This window comes from Symphodus melops (assembly GCF_947650265.1).
Source record: "Symphodus melops genome assembly, chromosome: 3".
Taxonomy (NCBI): domain Eukaryota; kingdom Metazoa; phylum Chordata; class Actinopteri; order Labriformes; family Labridae; genus Symphodus; species Symphodus melops.
The window spans coordinates 26892008-26909667 of record NC_136693.1 but is presented as its reverse complement, the minus strand read 5'-3'; the positions used below and the strand labels follow the sequence as shown (position 1 = coordinate 26909667).

The 17660-nt window shown below is 41.0% G+C and overlaps 1 protein-coding gene and 1 long non-coding RNA gene across 2 annotated transcripts; one reads left to right on the top strand and one right to left on the bottom strand.

Moving 5' to 3' along the window:
• The first annotated feature begins 939 nt into the window (after positions 1 to 939).
• On the top strand, positions 940 to 7765 carry kifbp (kinesin family binding protein). The gene is made up of 13 exons (XM_079340053.1): positions 940 to 1470; positions 1886 to 1984; positions 2286 to 2365; positions 2512 to 2570; positions 2710 to 2834; positions 3054 to 3147; positions 3353 to 3465; positions 3771 to 3920; positions 4001 to 4075; positions 5228 to 5390; positions 5597 to 5771; positions 5858 to 6043; positions 6507 to 7765. Exons 1-13 carry the CDS (start codon positions 1024 to 1026, stop codon positions 6643 to 6645), a joined length of 1905 nt encoding a protein of 634 aa, XP_079196179.1. The 5' UTR covers positions 940 to 1023; the 3' UTR covers positions 6646 to 7765.
• A 511-nt stretch (positions 7766 to 8276) lies between these two features.
• On the bottom strand, positions 8277 to 12800 carry LOC306821552. Its single transcript, XR_013778808.1, has 4 exons — positions 12675 to 12800; positions 12191 to 12285; positions 10804 to 10880; positions 8277 to 9777 (listed from the first exon to the last, which is right to left on the bottom strand). It is a non-coding gene; the product is annotated as an uncharacterized lncRNA (long non-coding RNA).
• Between the last annotated feature and the right edge of the window lie 4860 nt (positions 12801 to 17660).

Sequence of the window (17660 nt, the reverse complement as noted above, 5' to 3'; positions counted from 1 at the left end):
GTTGAATGGTCGTGAATCCAGCCCTCATTTTGCCCTGAGACGAGAAAAATATGTTTTTCTTTGCTTGAAAGTTTTCTTCAAGCAAATTCAAGTATATTTCATCACATGAAGAAAACTTCCAGGCAAAGAAAAACATATTTTTCTTGTCTCAGGGCAAAATGAGGGCTGGATTCACGACCATTCAACACTACTACCATGTTTCTAATGATACACAGCTTCATGCAAATGGGTGAAGTATCCCTTTAAGAAGAAGATCTGTAGTGATCCCCAAAGGGACATTGCACTCAGATTGAGGGAGCTGCCCTGGTTGGATGGAAGCGGGTTAAGTGTCTTGCCCAAGGACACATCAGACATGCTGCTCGCAGGAGCTGGGGATCCAACCCTCAACCTTATATTTGAGAGACGTTGACTACCCACTGAGAGACAGCCACCCACCTCTTCTATTAAGAGAATTTTTGTTTCATTACTCTTGTATTGTTAGGGTTCATGTACAGCAGGGGTGCCCAATCCTGGTCCTCGAGGGCCACTATCCTGCATGTTTTAGATGTCTCCCTCTTCAACACACCTGATTCAAATGATTGTCTCATCATCAAGCTCTGCAGAAGCCTGATAATGATCCTGATCATTTGAATCAGGACAGTGGCCCTCGAGGACCAGGATTGGGCACCCCTGATGTACAGTATGTCAGGTATTTCACCATGGCTTTGTCAATGCAAAGTATTAACTCACAACACTTCTACGCTCTTATTACCGCAGCTTCTGTTAGAAATTACAACTCTTATTAACTGTTTATAACATGTGGTGTATTCACATGTTTATGCTGTGTACATGTCAAGCTTACAACAGCTTTAAAGCTGTTCTATATAACAGAGCAAGATGGGACTGCATGCAGAGGTTACGGCAGGAGTGGCACCAAAGGGTGGCTTTTGCATTTCCTTCGTTGCACCAGTAGGGGGCGCGCGCTGCTTGTTACTCATCAGCTTAAGTGGAACAACGAAGAAGGAGAAGAAGAAGAAGAGCAACATGGTGTCCGTCAACAGCAATGAGTGGAGAGCAATCTGCGACAAATTCACCAACGCCCAAAACCTCACTGATGTGGAATCACGAAACGACCCAGAAAACGACCCGTTCCGCTCCAAATACAAAGCCAGGGAGCTCCTCCGAGAGATCTACTGCTCGCTGAAGAGCTTCGAGGCCGGTGATGGTGAAGAGGAGAGCGGCGGAGAGCAGCCGCCGGTGGAGCCTCCGGAGGCCGGGCAGCGGGAGGACGGGCTCGTCCAGGCCGTCAGCGGAGACTCCGCGGCCGGGCTGCGGGCAGCCAAACTCGGGGCTGTCGAGTATTATCTGGGCGTGAACCACATCGATACAGAGGAAGTGCCTGCCGGACAGGAGCATCTGATGAACTGCATGAAGCTGCTGGAGAGATGCAAGGATTCATCCGAGAATGTGTCCTTGTTTATCCACGTCAGGGTAAACAACACATGAAATAATGTTAATGTTACAACTCTGAATCACAACACAGGATGAAGTTCATTATTAACTCAGAGAATTAAATAAAAAACAAGGTATGAATGCATGTAACCTAACTGATCACAGATGTTACTTCTGTGGTCTTAATAACAAACTCCATCTTTTACATAAAAACATTTATTTAAGTCATAGAAATGTAAATTACATGGTAATGGTATCTATGTAGGCCTACATTATGAAATTCGTAATTATGAATTCAAGGAAGCAGCATTGCAGGCTTAAGAGACAGCAAGTTATTCTACTCTTGAATTTAAAACCATTGTTAATTTGTCATATTACTGACGAGTCCCAAGCCATCAGATGATCAAACAATGATTTGTTCACTTGCTCATGTAACTTTTGTGGATGTTTTCAGAACCAGTTGGGCATCCTGTGGGCCGGCCGGGATGAGACGGAGATGGCTCAAGGATTCCTTGAAACAGCTGAATCTATCTACCAGCGTTACATGAAGGAGGTGAGGTTGTTTTCTCGTGAAGCTGGAGGTGAAGATGTCACGAGTAAAGCTCCCCTGCAGTGCGGGGAGCAGGAACACACACACACACAATGTTCCTGTTGTTCAGAGTTGGACCATATTAATCCAGCTTCTCTGTGGTCTGACCTCCGGCTGTTCTCGTGACATCTTATCATGCAGTTAATGGCTGTTGTTAGAAGGACAAGATTGTGAAGCAAACACGGCTGCAGTTGAACAACAAAAAGTGAAATCCTCTCGATAAACAGCCATGTTTGTTGTGTTTTCTTTCTTCTTGGTGCGTCAGGATGGGACTCCTCCCACTGACATGACGGAATACTTTACCACTGAGGAGAAGCTGCTGACACATCAGGAAAGGACCAAGAGGTAAGCGGTTAGCACGCATGTATACTCGGAGAATCTTCCTGTATTTCCTGCAAAGTTTGCGTCGGTCTTTTGGACATTTTCTCTTCACGTGTACTCATTTTTCCGTTTCGATCTTTTTAGAAACATCTCTCTCTTTGCTTTCTCAGGTTTGAGTTGGCCTACACTCACACCAAGTACTACCTCGCTCAAGTCTATAAAAACCTAGGTGAGTTTACATTATGTACATGACAAATTAAACACACACAGTGAGGCACTAAAGTCTACTGCTAAAACACTTGTGTGTTCGTTCATGAAGCTTCACACAGTCGTGTTGGTGTTTCGCTTCATGTGGATTTGTCTTTCAGGCCAAACCGAGCGAGCTGCCACGTACTGCCACAGCACTCTGCAGAGACAGCTGCAGTTAAATCAGTTCAGTCCGATGGAGTGGGCTCTGAACGCTGCTACCCTCTCACAGTATTACATCAACAAGGTAGAGCAAAGACAAGTGTTATGTCTCCAAACTGAGTCAGTCTTTGTGAGGACGAAGTGTCTCACATCCTTTATGGCGTCCTGGTTTTTCAATTTGACATGGAGTCAAAGAAATGGTGACAACATCCTGAATAAATATTTGTTTGTGTGTTGTAAGACCTTCTCTTTGTGTTCAGTGTCAGAGTTTATGTTTAGAGTAAGGAGTCTGTGTGATTTTTAGGGCCGATACATGGAGGGCAGACATTGCCTGTCTGCAGCTACTGTCATATCGGGTTTGGCAGGCGAGGCTCCTTCTGAGGCCGCAGCAGAAGAGAGTGAGTCGTTTTAAGATTTAATCTTCAGTTAAATATGTATTAAAAAGAAGCTGGATAGAAGATTGCATATTTCCTTTGTGTTCTCTTGTCAAAAAGGATTGCAGTGAGTCGGACAGGAGAGAAAAGATCTGTGTAGAGCAACACGTTGTGTACCGCTTCTTTAAACATGCTTCTCCTCCTCATCCTCTCCCTGGACCTGCTGCAGGCGAGACAGAGAGGGACCGCAGGGAAACGCTGCGACAGAAGAGGGCAGAGATTGCCAGATGTTGGATCAAATACTGTCTCAACCTCCTGCACGATGCCAAGAAGCTGCTTGAGGTACTCCCATGGTTCTTTTCTCAACCACACCCTCTCCAGGCACAGCACAGTCACACTCACAGTGAAATCCCAAAAAAAAAAAAAACTTTTTGAAGGTGCAGCTGCAAGCGTTGAGAAGACGCTCCCTTCCCCCAGCAGGGAACTACATATATCTGTCACCGTGATGTCACATCACATGATTCACGAGGCGCTGTGATGTAAATGACCGTGAAGCAGAGTCTTAACAAAAAAAACCCAGAAAACTCACTGAGAGCTTCGTATAACTCCAGATGTCTTTAAATGTTCTTTTCTGTGCGTTTGACCAGGACAACATCGGGGAGCTGGACACCGATCGTCAAGAAGAGTTGAAGAGAGCTCGGAGACATGAGGAGGAAGAGGAGGAGAAGGAGAGGAAGAGTGCGCTGCTCTTTGGCTCTGAAGACACCTTTGACTCCATCGCGAGCCTGGAAGAGAAGGTCTCGGTCATGATTCTGAAAACCAAGACGAGCGTCACTACAAACTGGATCTAAAGAGGATGATGCTTTGTGTTTCTCAGGTCAGCAGTCTGTTCCCTCTCGACTTCACAGAGGCGAGAGCTGTGTTTCTGGTGGGACAGAATTATGTCACACAGGTATGAACACATTCACACATGCATTACATACTGAGACACTGGGAAAGGACACTGTGGTTGCTGTGGACTAACTTAACCTTTTCTAAAAGAAGAGAAGAAGAGCTGTTAAAGGCCCTGACACACCAAGCAGATCGTCGGCCGTCGCTCACAGCTGGACCGTCGCTGAGCGGCTGCCGTCCTTGTTTTTGAGGTGCGTCCGGCCCTCGTCTTCCTTTTATCGATTCTACAAGTCAACATGAATCGACGTCTGTGAGGAATCCCTCTGATTGGCTGTTTGGAGATTATTCTCCAGCTCTCGACCACAGGGTCAGGAAAGCCCCCGTGCTTTCATCCATTAGTGTGTCGCCCTGCCTCTTCTACCTGCCACCTGGCATGGATACGTATCTCCTCTCATGCACGGCACCTACGTGGTGGTTGGCCGTCGGCTGCGCCGTGTGTTCTTTCGACCAAGACGAGCAGCGGCGTGATGCGTCGCCACATGCGACCTTCGTGACCACGAGTTCTTTGCCGCCTGCTTGGTGTGTCAGGGCCTTTAGGAGAGAAATGTGTCAAACTTCAAATCAAAGGCCATCCCAGTTTACGCCTGGTGTTGCTGCACGACTGAGCAAAGAGGCAGGTGTCAATGAGAGGCCCTGTGCATGCAGTGTTTATTGAATGTGCAGCGTGGCAGAGATGGGCTGTTTGTCAAAGCCAAATGAAACAAGTGATTTGTACACAGTGAAGTGATCAGTTGATGCCTGTCCTAAATAAAGAAAGGAAGCCACTAGATAACAATACTGTCAGTGTAGATGTTCGGGCAAGTCTCACAAAAAGACAACGTGATTATCATTTGTAAACATCCTTCACAAGGTTTTTCAGAGCTCAGAGTTGTTAACAATCCTGCAGCTGACTCCATCTTTTCCACAGGTTATGAGCTTCTTATCAAAGTAAAATACAAAGTGTCCTAATCTCTTTTCTTATTGGTCCAGGTCAGGACAAGCAGGATACTGTCTGAAAGAACATCATGTTGTACATAGGTAGCAGCACTGCACTTGTTTTTTTCTGAGCAAGGAGACACTGGAATATGATTGGATAATAAGTCAATCATGTTTTTTCAACAGTTTTCCATTTTAAATTTCAACATGGTGACTGGTTTCCTGTCATGTCTTGCAGGCTAAGGACTACTTCCAGATGGATGGCTACGTGACGGATCACATAGAGATCTTGCAGGATCACAGTTCTCTGTTTCGGGGTCTAGCTTTCTTCGAAGAGGATCTTGAGCGACGCTGCAAAATGCACAAAAGACGAGTTGACATGTTGGAGCCAATATGCAACGGTAACGTGCACTACTATGTTTGTTCTGAAGAGTCTTTGTTTTTTATATATAAATATAAATAAACACTGTCTAGTTGTTAATCACACAATAAAGTACAGAAACTAGAGTTGAAACAAAATAACTCACTTAATAACTAACTTTTTCACCCAGACAAGCGTGCAAGGAAACAAAGTTGATTGGGGTTATTTCACTCTGTTTCTCCTCAGAGCTGAACGCCAAATATTACCTAATGATCCGCAGACAGCTGATGTTTGAGCTGGCTGAGATCTACAATGAAATGATGGACCTCAAACTAACATTGGCAAACAGACAAGCAGATACACAGTCCCTTGATAGCCACACTATTAAGAAATTCAACCATCTCTGCTCTGCGTCTGTCAAGTAAGTGTGTGCATGTGTGGACTCCTTCCACATCTGTGAACCTTTACGAAGTCTGAATGAAACACGGCTTCTGTTCTCCTTCTCAGATTCTTCCAGATGTTTCTGGACTCCCTGTGCTCTCCGGAGGGGAAGTACCCGGAGCACCTGGAGGAGGAGGTGCTCAGACCGGCTCTGGTGGCCCGCTTCAGAGTGGCCCGACTCTTCAGCCGACTGATCAGCTCGGTGCCGTCTGTTCAGCTGGAAAACCTCAACAAATCTCTTGAAAACTATAAGTAAGAGGATCTGTCTTTTATGGTTATTCACGAGCACAGTGAAAGATGTGGTTCTCAAAAAAGGTGGACTGCAGCCCCCTAGTGGGCATTAAAGATACTGCTGGAGCGGATATTTATATTCATAACAGCTGGTCCACTTTCACATAAATTATTTCTATTTATGACTTGAATATTTACTGTCAAGTACCTTAGTTTAGTATAAAGTGTTGATCCAATCAGTGTGTTAGATATTTGGATTGAAGCCAGTAGGGGGAGCTCTAAATTCTTCAAGGGGAATGTTTTTTTGTCCATCTTTTTATACAGTCAGTTGTTGACATCACACAGCTGCTACTGGTTAAATAAAAAGTGTTTTAAGCATTTCAGTGAAATGTAATAGTTTGGCTTTGCAGTATTGATGCTTTTCGCTGCCATGAGTCTTTGTTTCTTGTTATGTTGACCGTCACTTCCCCCACCTGTGGTCTAGATACGTGGTGCAGTATTGTGAGGCCCACCCGGAGGCCGTTCCTGCCGTGAATACGGAGCTGGAGCTGAGTTCAGAGATGGTCGGCCTGCTCCCTTTAAAAATCAACCGCCTCAAAGCAAGGATGGCTTTAAACAACTGAAGGACCCCACTGCTCACTGACTGACTTACAATCCTAGTAACCACGTCAACCAGTCATTCTCAGTTTACCACCTTACAGTGACTGGACACTCCCAACAATAAGAGAAACAATAAGAGAAGCTGGGTGACAGATTTTAGCGCCTCGCTTCCTTATTTGTAAAGTGTTTGTTTGTTGCACTTGAATGCCGAACATGCTCTATTTGCTCTACTTTCAATGGTAACATGTGTTCTGTTTACTTTAAGCCGGTACAGAAAGCAGACTTACCATAGTAATTAATGTGAGAATTAATTATTGTTTCCTATTCTTAATCATATTGGTTTTTATTTAATGTGGCTTTATTTGTATAAAGTGCTTTAAGTCTGTTACTTCCAACATGTTTTTGTCTCTGATGGGAAATGATATTAAAGATCTACTGTTAGCAGAGTTAGTGTAAACATCACAAACATCAATATGCAACCATACGTACAGAGAGTGGAGTTGATCCAGATAAACCATCAGGACTGAAACACCCTTCTCACTGAGTAATGTGTACTCGAACACATCGACGCTGCTTCATTCGACGTCATAATCTGCATGATCTGTGTGTTTTCTTCTGCTATTTGACGAATCACTCGATGATCCTGTCCATGTATTGTAGATACTGTATGTAATTACAAATTAACGACTAATAAACACTAAGAAACTATGCAAAGTTTTTTTTTCATTCCCTCCTATAAAATGAAATAAAAACTAGAAATATGTGAAATCATCCGTTTAATCCAATGACAAACATGAACGTGTCCGCCCCTTTTTTAATACGATGCCAGCTTTGATTTATTCACCTGATAACCTTGTGATGCTCGTCAAACGTATAGACATACCAGTTCAGCTTAAGACACCCAGAAAACGCTGTGATTGAGAGTTTACTGAAAAGCCACAGCCAATAACAGCACATTAAGGAGTCAATTTAGTCAGTATAGGTAAGACACTTCTTTAAAAGCCAAGAGATACCTGCTGGGACATTTGATATAGAAGTTCTGAAGAAGTGGATGGAAAGATATTTATTAAGGTCACTATCTAAAAGGGAGCCCCATGCACAACCTATAACACACAGTTACAGGAACAAAAAACAAAAATGAAATTAGGTTTATGTCTTGAAAAGATGGCTGCCTCATATTTAGATTAACTCATTTAGTTTTCTTCCGGGCCTGTATCCAAAGCTGTGTACCTGTGTGACCTCAGACGTGGTTTTGTGTGTATTATCGGTTTTCTGATTTATTCTGCAGAATAGTTTACGTTCAAAAAACGACAATTTGAACTAAATGGGATTAAATATCAATCCATCCTCTACTGTTTGTAAGATTTGAGATTGCTTTGCGGTGACGGTGCTCATCACTGCTTCGGACACTGCCCAGAGTAAAGATTCAATAATGGTTGAATAATATTTCTATTCAGGTAGATGGAAATGCTGAAACACAAACCTTCCTCTTCCTCAACTGTCACGTACAGTTTAAACATTTACAGTCTTACCTGCGTACCGGTTATACCAGATGTTTGTTTATAGTGGTGGAAGCATCGTTGCATTTTACATTACATCAGTACACACATATAAACTTTTAATTACAAGCTACAGGCCGTCAGTTGTGATGGAAAAGAGATTCATTGTTTGTTTGGGTTTTATATATTTTATTGCATTTCAGAGAAAAAAAAGCATATGTTTGAATGAACAGGTTAGAAAACAGGAAAAAAGTCCTTTATGAAGATTAAATATATGATTTGGTTTATGTTCATTTTAAGTGCTAAAATATGAGAATAGTACAAAGACTGCAGCACTTCACCCTGGAATTACCATCCACATCATATTACTTTATTTGTGGCAGAATTCATATAAAATAGAGCTGATATGTTTGAAAAGTGCTTGTCTTAATTCATGTTTGTGACTTTAAGTGACGATATGGAAGAATAAATTGTGAGTTGGATATTTTCACCTGAACATGAAACACACAGCTCAACGCAGGCGTTAAAGCTCAAAGACTCAATACTTTTCTTTAAATCAGAAGAGAAATAAGCCCCACAAGGATTACAAGCATAGGAAGTTAACTTTAAAAAAAAAAATACTCTTATTCACTTTCCTGTCTGGGGTGCAATGCAAACATTGATTTCTCATCTCACCCGTGTTCCCCAATTATGAAGCACATGCTAGCAGAAGTTTAGCTTAGCTTTGCACAAAGACTGGAAAAAGCTAGCCTGGCTTTGTCAGACAGATGTCAAAATTTGTCTCCCAGTACATGCAAAGTTGATAAATGTAAAAATGACAACAGATCCTGTGCTTCATTATCTTTGGCATCATTACTATTGAACACTCATGAACCTCATGGAAAACTTCATTTGAGTTCTTAGGCCTGGGTCCTTGTGCCATGTTCATAATTGCACATCTAGTAAAGCAAGCTGGTTTTGTGTTTCTAGTCTTTAAGCTAAGGTTAGTTAACTGTCGACTGGCACTACAACTGAACAGTCACCAAACAGAAGGAAGAGTGTGATTCGGCTTTGTTATTTACCAGTAGCCAGAAGACGTCACACAAAATGGCGAGGAAGAGTATTTCCTTAAAAGTCTAAATAAAGAGTTGCATTCAGATTTTTCATCCCTGAGTAAATAGAGTTTGAGACGTGCATGTCAGACAGACAGGACGAGAGCAGTTTCTCAGAGTCCAGTTTGTTGCAAAGCTTCTGGGTTTGCATCATGTACACACCACATTTTTAAGTGAGTACATTCATAAACAGAAGTGCAGGTCAGGACCTGGAGCCTCAGAGCTGCTCTCATCTTCTTCTTGTCTTTGCCTGACTTTATTATATCAAGGTATGGTCTGATCTTCTCGTGGCTGACGACGATTTCTAAACAATTTCATTGAGTCAAAAATTTAAATTTTAAATTGGTCTTGCTTTCAAATTCATATGTTTGAATTATTTATAATTATATTTTAACAAAGTTTGAATTTCCAAAAAGAATTTAGCTCATCCTACATTTTAATAACAATAGGAGTATTTGCCCGTTGGGTGCACCAGCTTTCTGGTGTTCCACTAACGTCATCCTCCCCGGTATGCCGTCTGCCCTTTATAACAGCCACCAGTTTTCCTCTGCACCGCCATCAGAATCTGGAACCAAAAACAGTGTAAGTGCTTATTAGGACTGTTTACGTTTATCTTTTTGACCTTTAAGCCAAGGCAAGCTGGGAGGAAATGAACGTTGTTGTCTGTTTGGAGTGGACAGTACCTATTAGTTTAAAAAGGTCCCCTTAATGCAGAGTGCCTTAAACCGGCATTACTGATCCAAAAAGGTCAGATTTTTTTTGTTCAACAAAAAGACCCAACTTCTTAGATGATATATTGACTAAGGGAAATGTGCTTTTGAAGTTTATGGTCTCAGCCGTTCGGTTAAAGTCTTGTTCATCTCTCTCTGATGTTTCTCTTGTCTACTACGCCCCCATTTAGAGTCAACCAGGAGATAAAGAAGTGTACATTTGAAGGCACGGCTACCTGTAAATGCCAGGTTGCTACCACTGCCACCAATCAACAAGACGTAAGTATAAGTATCCATCATCTCTTCCAAATATGAAAGAAACTCAACTCAACGTCTTTTGTCCCTAAAGGCCGAATTGTGGCAAGGCAGATCAGGTCAGAAAAAAAGGCTTCAAACTAATGAGAAACATAATTTATTATTACATTTGTTCACAATAATTCCCCTTCTCCCCAAAAAACGATTTACCTTGTCACTCATTTATATTCCTATATGAATCAGAAAATTACGTTTCTTAACATTTGACCAAACATAATTTGGCTCTATGTCTCTTGAGGTTGAGACAATAATGGAGTGCATGGAGTGAGCTGCACACTGGCACTCCTGTAAGTTTTGAACCTCTGATTAATGATACACACCAGGGCTGAGAGAAATATACAGTTACAGTTTAAAGCAATAATGATAAATAGATCAATAGTGTTGAAAGGAAAACCAGTTGTAGCTGTTCTTTAAATCATTTTAAATTTCCCAGCCTTCCTTCGCTAAACTTTCTCGTTCACTCTAGTTCAGTAGCATTTATTAATTTATTCTCTTTGCATTGTATTTACTTCACTTGGTTGATTTGATCAAATAAAAACAGAGCTCTGCATCCCGAACCAGTTTACCTGTTGAGGATCAGGATTTCTTCCTGACTGAGATTTGGAGTGGACCAGCTCACTATCCACCCACACATTGAAGTTGTCTGCGGAGGAGAAAAATGAAACCATGGTGCATCAACATCAACTCAGCATGTGTGCTCATAAATGTGTTCACATTATATAACCAGTAAGACAGGTTTATAACAGACATGGGCTGGGCTCAATAAAGTCTGTTCCTAGTTCTAAACATGGAACAAAGCAGCTGTGCCTTTTTTTAAACACCATTAATGAATACATTTATTCTTAATCAAAATGCCTGAAATGTAACGTGGGTCCACTGATTCAAAAATCTGAAGACATATTTAATACATTACAACAAGCTGACTGTCATGAAACACATACTTCATAACTGAATTCTTAAAACCAAAGGCGATGTGAAAAAAACAAAAAATGTGAAAAAGAGAAAAAGAGTTTGTGTTGTCATTTTGTTCTCCATTGAACTATCATCACTTTACCCACTTAGTATTCATCTACTTTATATAGTTCTGTTTACATTTCTTTACATTCATTAGTCCGATCGTTGTCTACTTAGATCTCTACTCTACTGAATCTATCAAAATAGATAGCTTAACCTTTGTATTTAAATTGATATTTAAATCTTTACATGTGTTAGCCTGGCTGTCGGTATGCGCCTGCGCTGTATGCCTTTGATTGCGAGTTTGGTTGACTTGGGTTTCTGGCAGCTCAGAAGAATTTGCCACAGGCAGATATTTAAGGCGTGTTGCAGAAAGCATGTCCAGACATTTCTGGTGAAGTAGTAACAAATAAAAAATACGACGTCAAAACACATTTGATCTCGAGCGAACATGCATGTCATTATCTCAGGACAGCCACACTCCATAACAGCTTCATCTGATGATCTCAGATAACAAAGCCGGTTTTCCCATCATAAGAGAATTATTTTCTGCTGATCGAGAAAACAAAACAATGGGCCAGTCACAGTCACATAGGCCAGACCTTGACATGCTATGCTGCCCACACAAATGAGGACAGGTAGGTCTGTCTTTTACACTCTTTTGTGTGTGTGTGTGTGTGTGTGTGTGTGACTCTGGAGACAAACAATACAAAAAGAAACAAAAAATGAAGTAGTTTCCCTGAATCCTATCTGATGGGATTTAGACATGTGCAATTAGAAACATGAAAACAAAAATACACTATTAAATAAATTTGCATGTGTAAAATACGTACATACATGTAAAGTATCTTTCGATCTAACTTAGTCTTTTCTACATATTTGGCACACAAATTATTATATAATTAATTCATGTTTTTAAATTATTATTTTTTTTACTATCGTAGCAGGAACGGGCCTCAGTAGAGGGCCTGCTAAGAGGAGAGAGAAACAGAAGCTTACTCGCTGCGGCAGCCCGTACGTTGAGCTGCACACCAGGAACACTGCCAAGTGTGGAACATAGCTGCTGGTAGGCTCCAGCTGAGTTTCAGCTTTGACTGCGACACAAACACACACACACACACACACACACACACAAACAAACACACACACGCACGCACACACACACACACACACACACATGCACGCACGCACGCACACACACACACACACATACGCACGCACACACACACACACACACACACATACACACACGCACACACACACACACACACACACACACACACACACACACACACAAATAAAACTTAGTTTACAGAAGATTAAAGTCTGAATGCATAAGATGTATGTATATACTCTATTTTCCCAAGTAGCAATGTTAAGATTCTATAATACAGTAACCTCCTAAAATGTATTTTAAAAAATGATTTCATGCTATCTTCTTTTCTCATTTCATGATCTAATACATTTCTAATTCAGAACGTACCCGTAGTCGATGGTGACTAGGACCATTGTTGTAGCTGGTCTGTTAAACCTTGACGCGATGGAGAGCTGCACACTTTCAGTCCAGAGATGAGCTGAAGAGAGCAGAGTGATCACAGAGTTGTGATTGCAGGACTATTATAGTTGAAACCGCACCCAGCAGGAGGGGAAACCAGTCCATCCAGTTTGAGCCACTCCTTTACAATTATTTTATTATTGAAGATTCTCTCTCTTTGCTCTTAGTACCCTGAGAGGTTTTGTTTCTGTTCATACTGAACAATAGGGATCATTTACAGACTCTCATGATTGTGGATACTTAAATGATTTATTGGACTCACACTGTTACAGCGTCACTGACTGTTGTTTTTATGAAAGGGAGAAGGATTTCAGCAAATACATTCTGTGTAGAAGTTGTTTTTGTGTCAAGACATACTTGAATAAATGTGATCCAGTTCTTTGAGGTTTGGCAGAAAAAGTGACTGAAATGGGCTAAAAGCTCAACACTATTCACAGAAAGTGTACAAAAGATCCTATACTGTACAGATGCCCACATTTGATCTTTGCAACAATCTATTTTAATCGTGTTTTCTGTGAAAAGACCAATGCATTTAAATAGAAAGTGTATTTTTTTATATATAAATTACAGCACAGACAATGAAGTTTCTGTTAAGTTGATGAGTTGACAAAAAAAAACAGTCAGGTTCACAAAATACACATTCACCGGCTTGAATCTGACCTGTATCTCTTTTCCTGCTCTCTCTCTCCCCACTTGAATTTCCCTCGCGATCAAAAAAGTATCTATCATCATGATGTAATGTAATGAGTAAAATCCGAGCATTTTTATATTTGCCTCTTATGATTTAAAAACTATTTGGATTGTGCTGATATTGTGTATCCTGTGTTATAGAGACCTTCTTACGAGCCACAGGACAGAAATCTGTCAGTGAATAAAGGGACTAATCCACCACTGCACATCTCTTGGTGACCTTACTGAGCTCCGACACAGGTGCACAGGTAAGTAATGTGTCAGTTTGCTATCAGGAAACTGAACAAAGGTAACAGTGTTTGGATTCAAATACCTGCAGATGCAGTCCGAGTAATCTGAGGCCTCGGTTCAAACACTAAAGCCACTGTTCACTGCTACAGGTGTCCCAATATGACAGCACTCTGATGGCCTCAACAGGGAAGACACATTTTTAATTCAGATTTAATCAACACAAAAAGCCACAGCTTGAGAAAAAGTTGCATGGGAAAAAGAAAAGTGTTCATGAGAGGATCTGGGCCTCATGAGAGGAGAAAAGGGTTGTGTTCTTTGACATAGAAATGACAATTTTAGCTTTATTGTGCATTTATTTTTAAGTCTGGGGCTCAGTTGGTTCAGTCGATGTCTCTCAAGTGGAAGGTTGAGGGTTCGATCCCCAGCTCCTGCAAGCAACATGTCTGCTGTGTCCTTGAGCCAGACGCTTAACCCCGACACTTAATTGCAGCATTCATACGTATATTTCTGACGTTACTTCTAAAGGTCAATTTAATTTACACAGCAACCACGGCCATCAGTTTGTGAATAAGTAGGTGTGACATGCAGTGTAAAAACGTCTTGAGTAGTCAGAAGCGCTATTCAAGCCAAACTCCTCCAGACACACAGCGTGCACATTGTCAACAGCTCGACAGCAGACGCCTGCGGCTTCAACAGATGCAGATCTATCACTTCTTTTTTTTTGTTTCTGTTTAGCTCAGCACTGAACACTGAGACCAGTGAACCAAACAAGTTTATCTACACAAAGGAAAGAGTTGGTGGATGTGCTGGTATGTCATTTTTGTACATCCTGCTTACAGGGTAGGGCTTGTCTCACTGGCCTTTAAGAACCATGATAACCTTAGCAGAAAGCTGTGACCTACATAGGATCCTCACTGTTAAAATAAAAAAGGTTATCGCTTCTTTCATGCACACAAATGGCATTTCTTCCACAAATGTTGTTAACAAGTTTGTAAGCACTGACAGCAAGATCAAATCCAGCCAACAGGATTATTAGCATAAAAATGTGATGGGACAAGTCAGGGCACACCTGTGTAACAACCAGCCTTTCAGATGGGTGGGTCCTGTCGGAAGTTTACTTTGAGTTTACTGACACTGTTGTGGAAAAATACTGTCTGAGCTGTCCTCCTCATTTGAATTTAAACAACTCAGATGTTTGTTTCATTTGGCACCAGTTTCTGTATGGCCTTGGTCTGTATCCCCCACATGACTCCTCAGGATCTGAGTACACCGTGACCTTTAATCAATTCCCTCCAAACGAAGGAGTTTTTTGTTGGTGTTCCTTCGTAGCAGGCGCCTTAAAGAAGCTTGCATAGATATATCACCAGCCAAACTAGCAGAGAGAGTAGTGGGCAAGCTGAAGCCAAAGTCAAACTGTTACTCATTCAGTATATGTAATATACCTACACCCTGTCAAACTATAAATATGCTCTTCAACCTGGACTGTCCTGGGGATCTTTGATGCATTCGTGACTGAGTTCACTTCTGTAGCTGATTGACGCTTTTTGCAAAAAGAACTTTTACTATATGCAATAAAATACACAAAGGTGTTGACTTGAGATCTTTTATTACCAGCATAAAAAACGTGAGAGACCGAGCAGAATTAGACTTCAGGCTCAGGAAAAGTCAGCTTCTGAGCAGCTTGTTGTTGTTGTTGTTGGATTTCCTGCAGTGACACAGGATGGACATCAGTCACACAGCAGAGTCCTGTTCTACTCCGGCTGTCTGCCTTTTTTCCTTCTTATGATTATCATGCCTAAAGTTTTCAAACTCATGAGGCATTAATGGTGGGTCGCTGTAAATAAAGAGACACACTTTTTTTGCCAAGTGTTGAGACAATATTGGTACTTGTGTACTTGTCCATTTGCATCACGTTTTAATATTAGGCTTCACCGATTTCAATGCAATATGCACCCTCTCTAATACTCAATCGTATTCACTTAACTCATTCATTTATTAGTCGACTCTTTATTTCACTTCATTTGTTTCATTTGGATATCGACTCTGGGAATGTGAGAGCTAATATGGAGTGAGGGAGGCGACGTTCTGAACAAAGCACCAAGTTTGGATCTGATCTGAGGAAAATGCATTTACAAGCTGCAGCCTGTCACTGACATTTAAAACAAACTACTTTTCACCCAGTGTTTGGTGGGAACTGGCACAGGGACACAGTTTCTTCCAAGACGAAGCTCAGCCGTCAGGGGAGTTGAGCACTTGATTCAAGCTTTGAGTTATTCAATTAAAAATCTGTTATCAGAAGGAGTAGGCCTCAACATCAAGATAAGAGGAGACATCTTTAACACTCAGTTTCTTTTGTGATTGTCTATAATCCTTATAAATGTAGTTATAATTGAAATAAAAATGATTGAATAAGCTGCGTTTATTAAAAATCATTTCCACTTCAGCAGACAGATGCAACTGATTTAAGTAGCCAACAGCACCCTTACTTCAATTCACAGTAATATGAATGCAAGTAAAAGCCTGCATGTGTGGGAGGAAAACATCCGCACAGAAACCTGATCTCTTATCCACCTTCATACTTCCCCATTCTCTGGATGCCTGCGGGCTCTTCTCAGAGGAGGTGCGGGAGTGTGGTCACGTGACAGCTCCAAGTATGCAGTGATCCACACTGACCTCTAGAGGGCAGCAAGGTGTTGAGCTATGGCTCTGCATCCTAAAATCTCTTTGACAGGTCTTTGCATTGAAACAGTCTCACAGAGCAAAGATCGTAAAACTTTTAACATTTTTATTTGTTTAAAATGATATCCAGTACAAAATGTATACAGTAATACCCTCACGTTTGTCATTTCCCCTGAATAAAATATTTGTACTCTGTGAAGCTCATGCCAGATAACAGTATCTATAAGATACACAAGATTGTTATTTGCTCAAACAATAGTTGATGACAAAGATATAGCAATAGTACCTTTGTAACAATAAAAACTATCAGCAATATTTTGGTGGACACACTTTGAAATACAATAAAATGACATAAATTGTTCTGTAAAAGTTGCATTGCAATCTGCCCATATTTTACAAGATTTTCAAAATTGTGATTCTTTCTTGAACTACTAGACAAAAAGCTATGATACGAGTCTTCATACATTAATAAAAAAAAGGATGTGGTGGCAAACTGCGGCGCGGCAGTGACTAAACCTCTGCAGCTTCTGTAACAGATGGACAATGCACTTCCATTTGTTTTGTTTTTTTAGACATTTTTTTGTTAAATCAAGGCAACTTCTCAAGCTCCACAATAAATAATAAACCCTCTGCAATAACATGGTACCTGTCAATATATCCAGTTCATATATATATATATATATATATATATATATTTACTGTACATATATAAATTCATAAACTTACACAAAATAGGTTAAAAACTTTTTTTTCCTTATTGATGAAATAAAAACAAAAAGGTTAAGATGGTTGAATTGAGTTCGACACAGCATTTGGCGGGACCAACAAAAACATGACAGTCTGCATGCACTGGTTTCCATGGAAACACAAGTGTGATTCTTCCAGTTGATTGGGCACGCCTCTCAGCTCCTTGGCCTCGACTATATAGAGTCAGGTGAGGATCGCCTGATGGTCATTCACTGACTCTCCTTCTTCACAGCGCTCACAGCCTCATTGATGGCGGGACTCTTTGACTCCACCTCCTGCATTGGGAGGGTCTTCTTGAGGGAACGTCACCTTGTCTGGTGTGTAGTCGTTCCGCTTCAGATCTGACGAACAAGAAACAACAAATTCACTCCACATGACGTAAAAGATCATTTTGATGTCATCATAGATATGTCTGCATATTTATAGTTGCAGGGTTTTTTATATGAGAAGATCACACTTTAAAGAAGTGTGTTCAAGATCTTTAAATTAACCACATGTCCTTAAAGATATGGATCACATTGATGATGCTACTTGTCCATGATCATGAAAGCTTGATTCAGCTGAACA